General features: G+C 49.4%; 2 protein-coding genes across 2 annotated transcripts; both read left to right on the top strand.

The window, feature by feature from the left end:
• Positions 1–9,853: 9,853 nt before the first annotated feature.
• LOC120395153 (olfactory receptor 51G2-like) lies at positions 9,854–10,789 on the top strand. The gene has a single exon (XM_039519305.1). It carries the CDS (start codon positions 9,854–9,856, stop codon positions 10,787–10,789), a length of 936 nt encoding a protein of 311 aa, XP_039375239.1.
• A 2,571-nt stretch (positions 10,790–13,360) lies between these two features.
• On the top strand, positions 13,361–14,158 carry LOC120400511 (olfactory receptor 51G2-like). The gene has a single exon (XM_039529188.1). It carries the CDS (start codon positions 13,361–13,363, stop codon positions 14,156–14,158), a length of 798 nt encoding a protein of 265 aa, XP_039385122.1.
• Positions 14,159–15,149: the final 991 nt, after the last annotated feature.

Genomic DNA, 15,149 nt, shown 5'->3' with positions numbered 1-15,149 from the left:
TTGGGTTTTCCTTTACTACAGAGCTTCTTCGGCCATCTCATCTCTTCCTTAAAATCTTGATGTTCCCCTCTGTAGAGGCCAAAGAAGTGGAGTTTCTTCATCAGGGCGAAGTAGGTGTTGTGAGGGGGATACCAATTGTAGACTTCCTTCCGTATGGCAAAGGGCTGCTCTCTGAACAGCTTCACTACTTTCATGGACTTATTGTCAGTTGGCCTGACAACTTCTCCAAATATCCTGGCACTCAGCTGTCCCCAAATACTGTTGAGGGAGGGCAATGCACTGGTGGAAGGAAACCAAGCAGGAAGCAGCATTTAAAAATTGAATATGTTTGTGGAGAGCCAGGGGATGTTGAGATGTTGGCTAATAAAGAGTCTTATCAGTGGCTGCTCCGACCTCACAATTCCTGTTGATACAGTCAATAGAGAGAAGAGATGTGGATGTTGTTTCCAATTACACCTGGGCTGTAGCTGTTCCATCTCTGGTTAAAAAACAAGGGGCCATGCAAAAAGCTGGAAGGCTGTTGTGGAGTCACACTCCTGGCCCTTCCTGAGCGCTCTGGGTGCTGCATGATCCATGGGGGCTGCACCAGCTGTGGACAGGGGCTATTCAAGGGATACGGAAACTCACCTTTGTGTTACACTCTGGGCCAAGTGCTTGTGACTGAGTCATGTCAGAGACATGATTAATGTCAGAGCCCCAGAAAAAGCCATTCACACCCCCCCAGCTTCCCCATTGATGGCTCTGCACACCACACACCTGCTGAGTCCACTCCCCACCGAGGCAGTGCAGAGCTGTGTGTGTGAGGGAGGGTCTGACACACAGGAGACCTAGCAAGAGACTCAGGCCCAGGTTCCCTCTCCGGCTCCTCTGTTTGTGCCGCCCAGCAATGTAAAGGGGTGGAAATGGGCCTCAGCTCCCCAACAGAGACGTGGCTCGCTCCTATCCCAGTCCAGCCCATTCATTGTAGGGTGACCACCTCTCAAAAAGCAAAAGCAGGACACATGCAAGAGCCCCGTCCCCTCTGTAACCTCCCCCCTGCCCCTTGTCATCCCCTTAGGATCCCATCCCCTGCTCCTCCTCATTACCCAAGGCTCCATCCCCTGTCCAGGCTACAAGCCAGAGCCGGGCCATGATAAAAGCTGCTCAAGAGAAGCCCCCCCTCCGCCCCGTCTATCCATCCCCGCCCCAGGATGTTTAAACCAGGGAAGCTGGTGAGTCTGGGGCTCTCCACAGTGGTTCCCTGGGAAGCTCTTACCAAAATCAAGCTCAGGTCTGATCGGGGGGTGGGTCTTCAGGGGAAGACGAAGAGCAGAGGGCGGGACCTCAGGAGAAAAGGAGGAGCCGGAAATGCATAAAGCCTAAAGCAATGCTCTGCAAGGAGGTTGCTGGGGACAGGGGCTCATGAGTAAAGGAGGAAGATGGGACTGGAAGGTAGGAGAGCCTGTGCTTTAGAGAAGATTGAATAAACGTGATCTCACAAAAGGGGGGTCTTGTTTTAAGTATCCCAGGCTGAGAGTAAGTCATTGCAAGGACCTTAGAGGGAAAGGCAGAGAGCCTGAATGTCTATCTAAGGCCACCAGGGGGCACTATGGGGTGACACCTATCTGCAGGGATTTGGCAAGAGTGTGATGTGCTCTTGGAAGTCATTACCAATGGGCGGAGGTCAGCCCAGCCCCTAGGCTGCTCTAAACTCTGCTGAGGGAAGGGAAGAATCAAATCAGGCCAGGGACTCAAACCTCTGTAACTGGCTCCTTGCCATCCCCGCTCTCTGCAGCGCATTGGGGAGCTCTGCTGGTGCAACAGAGCATTCAGCTGGGCCTGTCACAACTCAGATAGCTGGAAGGCTGGTCCTGTGGTCTGGGGCACCAGCAGAGAGGTCCCCAGGGTGATGGGTGACTTCTTCTCCATATCCGAGGAGATCGAGGCCCTGGGTCTGACCCCGGTCACCCAGGGGGAGGACGACCCTTTGTCAGTGGGCCTCGGTCTGGGTGACTTTACACTGTCCCCCCTTCCCTTCCCATGAGTGCTGCTCCCACTTTCACTTTTGGGGAGCCCCTGGACTCGTCCACTTGTCCAGCCGCGGACGACACCTCGCTAACAGCTGCCAAGCCCACCGAGGCGATGGCCAGTGCCAGGCGGCCGGGTCCTGAGCCACCAGAGGCATCGCTCGCTGATGGAGGGCAGCCAACCTCCTTTCCAGGTGGGGGCTCCGCTGCTGATTCTCCATCCGTCGATGCCATGGCTGCAGCACCCACTATGCATCAAGAGTCTGGCGTCACCGAGGGCCCCCTTCCCACTCCCCTGACATCTGAGCCCGGCCAAGAAGTGCCACCCCCAGTAACTCAGCTGCCAGGGCCCATGATCCCAATTCCACCCCTCTCCCTGTTCCCGATCCTGATCCCTACCCCGCTCCCACCCCGATGCTGACCCTATCTCCCTCCCCTCCACTTCCCGTGCTGCTGCCACCCCTGGGGTTGTCGCATTACCCTTGCCGGTGGATCACCCCCAGGAGTGGCTTTCGTGTTCCCCTCTCCTGACCCCCTAGGGGCTGCTATTTTCCCTCTGCCGCCCCCTACTGAGCTGGAGTCTGAGGCAAGCCGCACGGTGCCGGCACATCGGGTGCCATCCCAGGGTTCTGCCCCCTGCCTGATCATCTCGGTTGGCCATGAGGCTATGATAGGGAGGACAGCCAGAGGCCCCTGACCCCGCCCCGCAATAGGCTGCGAAAGTTTCTCCAGGATGCAAGTGGGTCCTGGAACAAGATGCAGCTCGCTCTCCAGCTCTGGAGGAACTTCTATCAAATCCTCCAGGCTGTGAGGGCCATTTTGGGGAAGGGTATATGGACTGGGAGGCTTGCTACTTCAGCCTACCAGCAGACCCGTGGCTTCCGTGACTCCGTTCTTGCTTACGGGGTCGGTCAAGGATTACTGGGCGGCCCATCGGTGGTCGTGAGCATCTCTGCTGGTGAGAATCCCCCACATCCCTCCCTATGGCAATCATCACCTTTGCTACATTAAACACCCGAGGCTGTAGGATGGGTCTCCACAGGTGCCAGGTGCTTTTCTTCCTTCGGGGGGGGAGGGCGGGGAGGTACTCTGTGGTCTTCCTGCAGGAGACCCATATGGATCCAGATGCCAAAGCAAGTTGGCGGCTGGAGTGGCGGGGACAGGGTCTATTTTAGCCACCTCACAGCTTGTACGGCTGAAGTGGCTACCCTGTTCTTCCCCAACCTACAGCCCGAGGGGTTGGGGATTGCCGAAGCTGTGCTGGGCTTCCCGCTGCACCTCTTGGTCCACATGGAGGGGCTGGTGGTCACTCTCGTCAATGCCTATGCCCCAACATTGGGCCTGGAGCGGCTGAGCTTTTTTCAACAGGCATCCGCCTTCCTCAGCTCCTTGGATCCTCGCGAGTGCCTGGTCCTGGGCGAGGCCTTTAATACCACCCTCGATGAGCAGGACTGCTTGGGGACCAAGCAGTGCGTAGCCACCACAGACATGTTTGGGAGATTGTCGACCATCGCTCCTTAGTGGATGTCTGGCACGACCAGCAACCGGAGGATGTGTCGACGTTCACCTTTGTCCAGGTAGAGGCCCATCAGTTGCGCCACTCCTGGTTGGACAGCATTTACTTATCAAGCTGTCACCTTTCATGGGCCCACTCCTCCAGCATCCAGCCGGCCCTGTTCTCAAATCACCAGCTGGTGACTGTGACGGCCTCTCTCAGTGCGGAAAGGCCAGGGCCAGCCTATTGGCATTTTAATAACAACTTTCTGGAGGATGTGGGCTCGTGACATCCTTCCAGGAATTCTGGCTGGCCTGGAGAGGGCAGAGGCATGCCTTTCCCTCGGCGCAGCGGTGGTGGGATGTGGGAAAGGTGTGCGTCTGGCTCTTCTGCCGTGACTACATCGGGGGTACCAGCCGATGGAGGGATGCGGTGATAGAGCAGTTGGAATGGGAGATCACATTTGTGAAAGCATCATCGTTATCACTCGGCTGCCCCCGAGGTAGCCACGTGACTAATCTGAACCATATGAACAGTGATGACAAGCCCAGAATCCAGGAATAGAGCCTGCAGCAGGGCTTGCACTACAGTCGAGTTGGGTAGGATCACCAGAAATCCCCTGTGATTTGCCCTCCTGCAGTTTGCCATTGGCTGTGACGGGGTTAAAGCTGGTGCACACTAAGCCAAGCAGCTGAGGTTCCCTAATGGCCAAGTGGCCCCAAGGGAATGTGCAGGCATGCTTCATAAAGAGAGTTCCCTCCCTACCTGAACAGATGCTGACTGCTGCCTGTGCTACCTGTCTGACGACTCCTTGTCCTTTAGGGGTGAAGATCTCTGGTGTCAGTGGCTCCCCTTCTAGCAGGAATTGGGTATGTTGGCAGGTTTCACTGTCTTTACAATGTGAAGTGAAGGGTAAAGGCTGCGAGCTGTTTACATTTGAAGATGTTCTGTGCCACCGCAGTGAATTCAGCTGGGCTGTCAGAGTGACTCAGTAACAGGGACAGGAGGACAGGCAGCACTAGGTAGCTTGGGAACCCATCCCCTGCATGCGCCCATAGTCCTCAGTGGATTATTCAAGCTACAGAGAAATCTGAGCTTGGGGTGTTAAACCCTGATGCCCTGAGTCAGGATTTCTAAAGGGGTCCCAATTACAGGGGTGCCATGTGCTCTGGGCCTGATCCTGCCAGAGGCTGAGTGAGAGAAGACCCCATGGAATATCAGTGACTAGTTCACAAATCTCCTCAGTTTTATTTTCTCCTGGAAATTTTAATCAGCAAATGCATTTTTAAAAGTTTTATTCTCTGGCTCGATTGTGAGTGCAGGAATTCAGAGCTGTGTTTCTCTGTGGTAACAGGTCCAAGAGGGCATATTTCTGTTTCCTGATTGGCAGAGGGCTCCAACCTTTTTACCCTGTACAGACACCTCAGAGTTACAGGGCTATTGGCATCCCTGTGCCCTCTCTGCTCTCCAAGTGCCAGATGTCAGGCCTTGTACCCTGCCCTATCATAGCATGGAATCCCGCGATGCTCCCACCCTCACACTGGGCCCCGGGCTACAGCACACTGCGGGTTGACTGTGCCTGCTAAGCAGGTCCGAGTGGGTTCGTCACCTGTGGCTCTTCCCTCTAGGAATCTGTGATTAGTGGTGAGATGAGTGACCAGTCAGCCTTCTTGAACTAAAGTACTGTTTAATCTGAACGTTAGGAATAAAGTGTAACATGGGCAGGGGCGGCTCTAGGAATTGCGCCACCCCAAGCAGGGTGGCAAGCCGCGGGGGGCGATCTGGCGGTCACCGGTCCCGCGGCTCTGGTGGACCTCCTGCAGACGAGCCTGCGGAGGGTCCGCTGGTCCCGCGGCTCTGGTGGACTTCCTGCAGGCATGCCTGCGGATGCTCCACCGAGCCGCAGGACCAGCGGACCCTCCGCAGGCATATCTGCGGGAAGTCCACTGGAGCCGCCTGCCGCCCTCCCGCGGCACGCCGCCCCAAGCGCGCGCTTGGCGCACTGGGGTCTGGAGCCAGCCCTGAACATGGGAGAATAAGGGGGTTTTCAAAGAACAGTCTGTACATGTCTCTGACCCCCAAGCCCTCCCACAGTGATGGAATTCCAGGAAGGCTGAGTCCCTTCAAACTTCTGCAGCAGTATCTGTGCGTGTCAGTCCAAAGAGTTTCTCAGCAACAGCTGCCCAGCTCTGCACAGGCTCCCAGCGCTGGCTAAACAAGCTGTGTAACATGGCCGGAGCCTGAAAAGACAGTAGCCAGCTTGTAGCTCTGGTGTGATCCCTCAACCTCCCTGAATTGCTGACTGAGCGATGGCTTTTCTTGAGCTGTTGTTTCCCGGCCTGCTTGTTTTCCTGCTGTCTGCTATTAAACTAAGATGAGCCATAATACAGCCATAACATAAACATTCCCAAAGCTAACTCAATATAGTAAATATCCCCAGAACTGAGTTTTACATACACATTCATTATGGGAGCTCAGCTCAATGTCTGTCATAATGCTGTTCCCAGATGCCAGGGATTTTATGAATACAGTGAAAGAGCGAGCGAGAGAGAGAGAACAATGGATTACTTTCATGTGGGAAATTAAGTTCAATTTCCATGTATATACTCATTCATTTGACTTATCATGGCTGAGTAGCAGGTGCTGGGGTTACTCTGTACTAGAAAGTGAGAGCTCAGGGAATAAATATTTTACATACTGACCCCAATGCCTGTTACCACTCCGGATACAGGCTGCAGACTGACAGAACAGAACCTGAGGAGAACCAGTCAGCTTTTAAGCCAGGGAGAGAGAATACTAGACTTCTTTGCTCACAATCAACTGCAAGAGGGCTGAGACACTGTGATCTTTTCAGGTTCTGAAGAAATCCAGATGACAGACACTACATTTTAAGTCCCACTCTAACCTGAAAAATCATCTCTGAAAGAAGATCAGAGGGGTTGATAAATGTGTGCTAAAGTACAAATACAAATTTTACAAACCAAACATTCATGACATGCCTGTATATCTAAAGCAAGAAGCAGAGTTGTTGGAATCTCTACAGGAAGGAGCAGCAGTAACTTAATTGCTTAATGGCTTTTGCTTTAGAAGGTATTTCAAAAACACTCCAAATACTGTGTGAAATGGGTTTGAGCTATTAACTCTTTGTTCAGGGAACAGTTGCATGAATCTGTCTCCTGGTAACTTACCAGGAGCTGTTTCTAATGCTTACATTCAGGGTTATGAATACAATCCTCCTGGAATGCCTGTGGAAGACTTTCCAAAACTTCCTGAGAGAACAGAACCTCTGGTCTGTGTTCAGCAAAGAGTAGCGCTGAGGTGCAGGAAAGGAGAGTGTAATAATTCTAATTTACACCCATCACCTATTACACAAGCATAACTGATGTAACTTGCACACTGAAGTGACTATTAGTGCAAACATACTGTTTGCACTATTCACACATCTGTGATGCCAACCCCTCCCCCATCCAGCTGAAGTAACTATCTTTATCAGTAAAAAGAACAGGAATACTAGTGGCACCTTAGAGACTAACAAATTTATTTCAGCATGAGCTTTCGTGAACTACAGCTCACTTCTTCCGATGCATAGAATGGAACACACAGACAGGAGATATTTATACATACAGAGAACATGAAAAGATGGAAGTATGCATACGAAGAGGAAGAATCTAATCAATTGAGATGAGCTATCATCAGCAGGAGAAAAAAAACTTTTGAAGTGATAATTAAGATGACCCATAGATGGTGTGAGGAGAACTTAACATAGGGAAATAGATTCAATTAGTGTAATGACCCAACCATTCCCAGTCTCTATTTAGGCCTGAGTTAATTGTGTGTAATTTGCATATTAATTCGAGTTCAGCAGGTACTCCTGTTCTTTTTTCGGATACAGACTAACACCGCTGCTACTCTGAAGCCTATCTCTATCTCTATTAGTGTGTAACTTGTCAGATATCTACAGACCCTGGCATGGGTAGAGGATGAAGGTCCTGTGAGGATGAAGAGAAGCCTGAAGGGGAATTCTTAGATGTCAGCGTGTATCACTAGGAGTATTTGTTAAGGGAAAATTAATAGAGTTCATTTCTAATTGAATTTACACATGTAAACAATGAGTGATGCAATAGAGGTCAATATTACTGAATTTTAAAAAGAACTCCAGAGGTGATCCCAGCAATTACAGGCCTGTAACCCTGATTTCAGTACCAGGCAAACTGGTTGAAACTATAATAAAGAACAATATTGTCAGACATATAGATGAACATAAGCATGTGGACAAAGGGGATCCAGTTGATATAATGTACTTAGATTTTCAGAAAGCCTTTGACAAGATCCCTTACCAAAGCCTCTTATACAAAGTAAGCTGCCACGGGATAAGAGGGAAGGTGCTCTCATGGATTGGTAACTGGTTAAAAGATAGGAAACAAAGGGTAGGTATAAATGGTCAGTTTTCAGAATGGAGAGAGGTAAATAATGGTGTCCCCCAGGGGTCTGTTCTGGGACCAGTCCTATTCAACATACTCATAAAATATCTGGGAAAAGGGGTAAAAAGTGAGGTGGCAAAATCTGCAGATGACACAAAATTACTAAAGATAGTTAAGACCCAGGCAGACTACAAAGAGCTACAAAAGGATTTCTCACAACTGGGTGACTGGGCAACAAAATGGCAGGTGAAATTTAATGTTGATAAAGGCAAAGTGATGAACACTGGAAAACATAATCCCAACTATACATATAAAATAATGGGATCTAAATTAGCTTTTACCACTCAAGAAAGAGACCTTGGAGTCACTGTGGATATTTCCCTGAAAACATCCACTCAATGTGCAGCGGCGGGCAAAAAGCAAACAGAATGTTGGGAATAATTAAGAAAGGAATAGATAATAGGACAGAAAATATCATGTTGCCTCAATATAAATCCATGGTACGCTCAGATTTTGAATACTGTGCACAGATGTGGTTGCCCTATCTCAAAAAAGATATATTGGAATTGGAAAAGGTTCAGAAAAGGGCAACAAAATGATTAGGGGTATGGAACGGTTTCCGTATGAGGAAAGATTGAGACTGGGACTTTTCAGCTTGGAAAAGAGATGGCGAAGGGTAGATATAATTGAGGTCTATAAAATCATGACTGGTGTAGAGAAAGAAGTGTTGTTTACTACTTCTCATAACACAAGAACTAGAGGTCACCAAATGAAATTAATAGGCAGCAGGTTTAAAACAAATAAAAGGAAGTATTTCTTCACACAGTGCACAATCAACTTGTGGAACTCCTTGCCGGAGGATGGTGTGAAGCCCAAACTATAACAGAGTTTGAAAAAGAACTAGATAAATTCATGGAGGATAGGTTCATCAATTTTCCTCAATGGCTATTAGCCAGGATGGGCAGGGATGGTGTCCCTAGCCTCTGTTTGCCAGAAGCTGAGAATGAACGACAGGAGATGGCTCACTTGATGATTCCCTGTTCTGTTCATTCCTTCTGGGGCAGCAGGCATTGGCCACTGTCAGAAGACAGGATACTGGGCTAGATGGACCTTTGGTCTGATCCAGTAGGGCCATTCTTATGTTATTATGTTCTTAATTAAGAAACTCGTCCTAAGAATTTATCCCGTGTACTGCAAGGAGGCAGTAACATAACTTGAACTCTCTGGAGTGGAGACACTAAAAAATGTATATAATGAGGAAATGAAATGCATTTATTCAATGCAAGAGAGATAAATACAATGACTGTTTTCACCATGCATATCCCATGTGTTAAAATATGACATGATACAATGGGCTACACTCGGAAGCGGAGGGCCAGAAACAGTATCTGTGGGAAGATCACAGTTGTAAAATTGCACAGTGTTCAGGTAGCCTGTGGAACTACCTGCCACAATATATCAATGGTGCCAAGACCTTAGCAAGATTCAAAGATGGACTGGAAGTTTATATGGGTAACCAGAAAATCCAATTACAGTAGGGAGAATTAAAAAAAAATAGTCTTGGAGGAGCTCTAAACCTTCCTGATTTACACCACAAAGTATGTCTAATGAGTGGGTGTCATGGGGGCATTTTCCCTGGGAGTAGGTGTGTATTGGAGGATTTCTTCCACGTTTCTCTGATGCATATGGAACTGTCCACTGGATACTGGTTTAGAAGGACTGCAGGTCTGATCCAGTCTGGCAATGCCTGTGTTTTTATTAGTGCTGCAAATCCAGGACTATGTTTTTGCTGATCTTCCTTGAGCTCCCGGGAGTCTCTAGACTTGCACTGAGAGCAGAAAGATGTCTTATTATATATCATTAAATATCATCCTGTTCTTTTTCCTTTCAGAAAGGAAAGTTCAAAACTCCTCTGACCTACCCAGTACATTATGACAGCTGTCAATGACACAAACGTCAACTCTGCAATGTTCCTTCTCACTGGGATACCTGGGCAGGAAGACGCCCATCTCTGGATCTCTATCCCCTTTTGCTTAGTATATGTTATTTCAATAGTAGGAAATTCAGTCATTCTGTTCATTATAAAAACAGATCCAAGCCTCCATGAGCCCATGTACATTTTCCTTTCCATGTTGGCTGTCACAGACCTTGGCTTATTGATAGCCACCTTACCGACGGTACTGGGCCTATTCTTGTTTAACTCTAGGGAAATCAGCTTTAATGCGTGTTTTGCCCAGCTGTTCTTCATCCACTCCTTTCAGTGCATTGAATCCTCTGTGCTCATGTTGATGGCATTTGACCGCTTCGTTGCGATCTGTAACCCGCTGAGATATATGTCCATCTTAACCCTGCCAAGAATTGCCAAGATGGGACTGGTGTTTGTGCTAAGATCAGTGGCCCTAGTATTCCCACTCCCCTTTCTCCTTAAACGGTACCAATACTGTCGAGCCAATATCCTCTCCCATTCCTACTGCCTGCACCAGGAAGTCATGAAAATGGCTTGTTCGGACATCACAGTGAACAACATCTATGGCTTGTCTGTTGCACTTTCAACGGTGGGTTTGGACTCGCTGCTCATTTTCCTTTCTTATGTGATGATCCTCAAAACAATGCTGAGCATTGCATCCCATGCAGAGTGCCTCAGGGCCCTGAACACCTGTGTCTCCCACCTCTGTGCCCTCCTGCTCTTCTATATATCAGAGATAGGGCTGACTCTGATACATAGATTCGGGAATAACTCTTCTCACTTGCTTCAGATTCTCCTGGGCTACGTCTACCGGCTGTTTCCTCCCCTGATACATCCAATCGTGTACAGCATGAAAAGCAAACACCTTTGTGCGAGGATAATCAGAGCGTTTGTCAAGTGAAGGGTCAGTTCATCACCCAGATCCCGCACCGGTGACATGGGAGATGAAAAACATGGGACACGCCCCCCTATTCCATCCTGAATCCTCTTCCCCAGAGGCTCCTCGCTCTGTCCTATCTCTTCCCCCAAGTTTCCACTCTCTGCTTCTCCTTTTTACCTGAGGCTCTGTCCTCTCTCCATGCTGGAAGCCAGAGCCAGACCTTGGTAAGAGCTGCCCAAGCAACCAGTGCCACTGTGAGGAGTCCCAGGCCCTCCATCTGCCTTGGATAGGGCACTTGGAGGCCCGAGAGAAACCATTAGCCTGTGTTCCTGCCCCCAGGATATACAATCCAAGTAAGGGCAAGAGTCAGGGGCTCCCCATAGATGCCAGGGTTCCCTGGGTAGCTCTTACCACAGCCTAGCCTAGAAATGTGTGTTTTAATACAGCTTAGTGTAAAGGTGTACATCTTGGAAGAAGGGATGCCGGCCCTCCTTACCAGGTGGGGGACCCAATGCTGGAAAACAGTGACCCTGAAAAAGACTTGGGGGTCATAATGGATAATCAGCGGAACATGAGCTCCGAGTGCAACACTATGGCTGAAAAAGCTAGTGCAATCTGGGATGTACAACCAGGGGAATGTCAAGTAGAAGTGAAGAGGTTATTTTACCTCTGTATTTGGCACTCGTGCAACCCCTGTTGGAATATTGCTTCCAGTTCTGGTATCTACAGTTGCCTCTATATAAATACATGGTATACCCACACCTTGAATACTCGTGCAGTTCTGGTTGCCCTATCTCAAAAATATTTCAATTGGAAACAGTACAGAGAAAGGCAACAAAAATGTTTAGGGGTACCGAGAATCTTCCATATGAAAAGAGATTAAAAAGACCGGAATTCTTCAAGTTGGAAAAGAGACGACCAAGGGAGTGTATGATAGAGGTCTATAAAGTTATGGGTAGTGTGGAGAAAATAGAACTCCCTGCCAATAAATCTGTAAGACCAAGAGTTTGAGATATGCCTAATCCTTTCTTGCATTTTGCTAATCTGCAGCTGGCCTCACTGCTAGAGTTGGTTGTTGCTTAGAAGGGTTATAAACCTGGGTCTCAAGATACAAGCCAGCTGCTCGCTGGTGAGGGCAAACAAGATGCTTCCTTGTGGGAAAAGCCTTGTATGATTGTTCGTTGCAGGGTTTCTTTCACTTTCCTCGAAGCAACTTCTACTGGCTGCTGTTGGACACTAACACCTTGTAGATTAGAACGCCCCCTGGTCTGATCCAGTTTGGCACTTCCTGTGTCATGAAACGCATTTCTGCAGCTTCAAGCTCTATTCTGTGACTTGGTTTGAATCCTTCCGCTGGAGAAAGAAAAGGCCCTAAAATAGTATTCTTGTGCTAGTCTCCCACCTCTTTAGGGCGAAGAGATGCTGTCCAATCAGACACAGCTAAAGTGATGAACGAAGTGTGGTCTTGGTTAAAAGGCAGTGTGCTGGTTCAGGCTTTTTCCTGCCATAATGCAGCTCAGGCTGTAATTTCATCAGCTAAATAGGAGCAGGCCTGATTAGTATTTGGAAGGGAGACTCCCTGGGCAGTCAGCCACTCAAATGCTACATTGATTGACCTGTTATCAACACCTAGCTACATGTAACCCTTATGGCAGTTGGAGTCAGCAGCAACCAGGGCTGGGTTCAATATCCACGGGGTTCCTTTTCAATAATACAACAAGGAACTGGATCGCACCCTGACTCAGTAACCTGGGAAAATTACATACCACACTGGGCGCCTCTAAGAGGCAATTATTCCCCTCTCGCAAACACAGAGTCGGAGTGAAGAAAAGAAACTTTTAATGAGACGTAACCCAGCATTAACTTGGGAAAATGCCACAAGCAGGATTCATAAACATAAAGCTGTGAGCAGGACACCCACCCCAGAGTGGGAGGGGCAGCGTCTTCTGCCTCATGTTCTTGAGTTCTTCAACCAAAAGTTCCTTTTCTGTGCCCCTCTGCTCCCTCACCTCACCCCACCCCAGTCACTGTGGTTGTCCTTGGTCAGTGAGGATCCAGGGTGCATCTGTGCAAGTTCACCTCCCACCCGGGGAAGAACACACCTTGCTTGCTCCACCATCTGAGCACTTGCTCTGGCTGGCTGCCCCACCAGCCACACTTCCATGCCCCTGAGCCGTTGTTCCTCTCTGCTGGCTTCTGCACCATCCGCTTGCTCTGCTCCCGCAGCCACCAGGGACTGTCAGTTCCCTTCTGCTGCCACTTACCTCTATGCTGTGACCTCTGCAGGTCAGTTTCTTAGTGATTGGTGGCTTATAGATATTTTCAGCTTGTAGGAGGCTGGGCAGAAATGCTGTCCCACCACAAGGGATTTCAGCTCTCATTTCAGCACTTAAAATAACAAAAGGCTCCTAATGGAACCCATTTAGCTCTATCTTTGAACAGTGGGGAGAAAGAGGTTAAGTAAGACTGGGCACGCTTAGGTTAAATGCAGTCATTCTGTTCATTATAAAAACAGATCCAAGCCTCCATGAGCCCATGTACATTTTCCTTTCCATGTTGGCCGTCACAGACCTTGGCTTATCGATAGCCACCATGCCAACGATACTGGGCATATTCTTGTTTAACTCTAGGGAGATCAGCCTTGATGCCTGTTTTGCCCAGCTGTTCTTCATCCACTCGCTTACAAAAATTGAATCCTCCATGCTCTTGTTGATGGCCTTTGACCGCTTCATCGCGATCCGTGACCCGATGAGATATGCTTCCATCTTAACCCTGCCAAGAATAGGCAAGATGGGACTGGTGTGTGTTCTAAGAGGAGTGGCCGTAATGCTCCCACTCCCCTTTGTCCTGAAACAGTTCCGATACTGTCGATCCAATGTCCTCTCCCATTCCTACTGCCTGCACCAGGATGTCATGAAGATGGCTTGTTCGGACATCAGAGTCAACTACATCTACGGCTCGTTTATTACATTCTTCACGGTGGGGTTGGACTCACTGCTCATCTTTCTCTCTTATGTGATGATCCTCAAAACAGTGCTGAGCATCACTTCCCACGCGGAGTGCTTCAGGGCCCTGAACACCTGCGTTTCCCACCTCTGTGCCGTCCTGCTCTTCTACACACCAGAGATCGGCCTTCCTGTGATACACAGATTTGGGATTATTTCTTCTCACTTTGCTTCAGAGTCTTCTGAGCTTCATAGTCCTGCTGGTCCCGCCCCTGATGAACCCAATCGTGTACAGCGTGAAAACCAAACATCTTCGTGTGAGGATAATCAGGGCATTCGTCAAGTGAAGGGTCAGTTCATCACCCGGCTCCAGCGTGGTTATGTGGGAGATGAAATATACGGGCCAGCTATTCCATCCTGGACCTTTACATCTGAGACGACATGAGCTTCTGACCTCCACTCAGTAGAGGGAAGTTGAGACAGGTTCTAAGGCCTGGAGCAATGGGAGAGGGGCTGGTGAGAGAGGACAGGGCACTGTGGGAAGGAGAACAAGGCAGGCAGCAGCATTTACAAAGTGACTGTGTTTGTCCATAGCCAGGGGACTGGTGGGATTTTGGCCCATAATGAGCTGTATTGGTGGCTGCTCTGACCTCAGAATTCTTGTTGATACAGTCAATAAAAACAAGGGCTGTGAATGTTGTTTCTGATTACACTTGGTCTGTCACTGACCCGTCTCTGGTGAAACATTCTTGGGCCTTGAAAAAAAGCTGCAGAGCTGTTTTGCAGTCCCAGTACAGGCCCTTCCTGAGCACTCTGGGTGCTGTGTGATCCATTAGCGCTGCAGCAGCTGTGGACAGGGGCTATTCAAGGGGCACAGACACCCACCCTCCCCTACACCCTCAGCCAGGTGCTTGTGATGGAGTCATGTCAGAGATGTGATTAACACAGGAGCCCCAGGAGAAGCCATTCAGGAAGCCCCTCCCCCATTGATGGCTGTGCACACTGCACATATGCTGAGCCCACCCCAATCCAACTGTAATGCCCCTGAGGCAGAGCAGAGCTGCGTGTCTGAGGGAGGGTCTGACACACAGGAATCCTGGCAAGAGACTCAGGCCCAGATTCCCTCTCTGTCCCCTCCATTTGTGCTGCCCCAGATGCTTGCAAAGGGGTAGAAACAGGCCTCAGCTCCCCCACAGAGGCCCAGCTACCTACTATCCCAGCCCAGCCCATTCAGTGTCGAGTGACCGTCTTTTCAAAAGGCAAAAGCAGGACACATGCAGGAGCCCCATCTCCTCTGTGTCCCTGCCCCTCTTGTTCCACCTTAAGGCCCTACATCCTACTAATCCTCTTCCTCCAAGGCACCTCCCTCTGCCCCATATCTTCCCCCAAGACCCTGCTCCTTCTCTTTCCACGAGGCTCCAGTCCAGAAGCCAGTG

The sequence above is a fragment of the Mauremys reevesii genome, linkage group 1 (genome assembly GCF_016161935.1).
Source record: "Mauremys reevesii isolate NIE-2019 linkage group 1, ASM1616193v1, whole genome shotgun sequence".
Lineage (NCBI taxonomy): Eukaryota > Metazoa > Chordata > Testudines > Geoemydidae > Mauremys > Mauremys reevesii.
This window is presented reverse-complemented; position numbering and strand designations above follow the sequence as displayed.

What these genes read in the sequence shown, in the direction of transcription:
- LOC120395153 (XM_039519305.1), top strand. Translation starts at nt 9,854, where the DNA reads ATGACAGCTGTCAATGACACAAACGTCAACTCTGCAATGTTCCTTCTC.
- LOC120400511 (XM_039529188.1), top strand. Translation starts at nt 13,361, where the DNA reads ATGCCAACGATACTGGGCATATTCTTGTTTAACTCTAGGGAGATCAGC.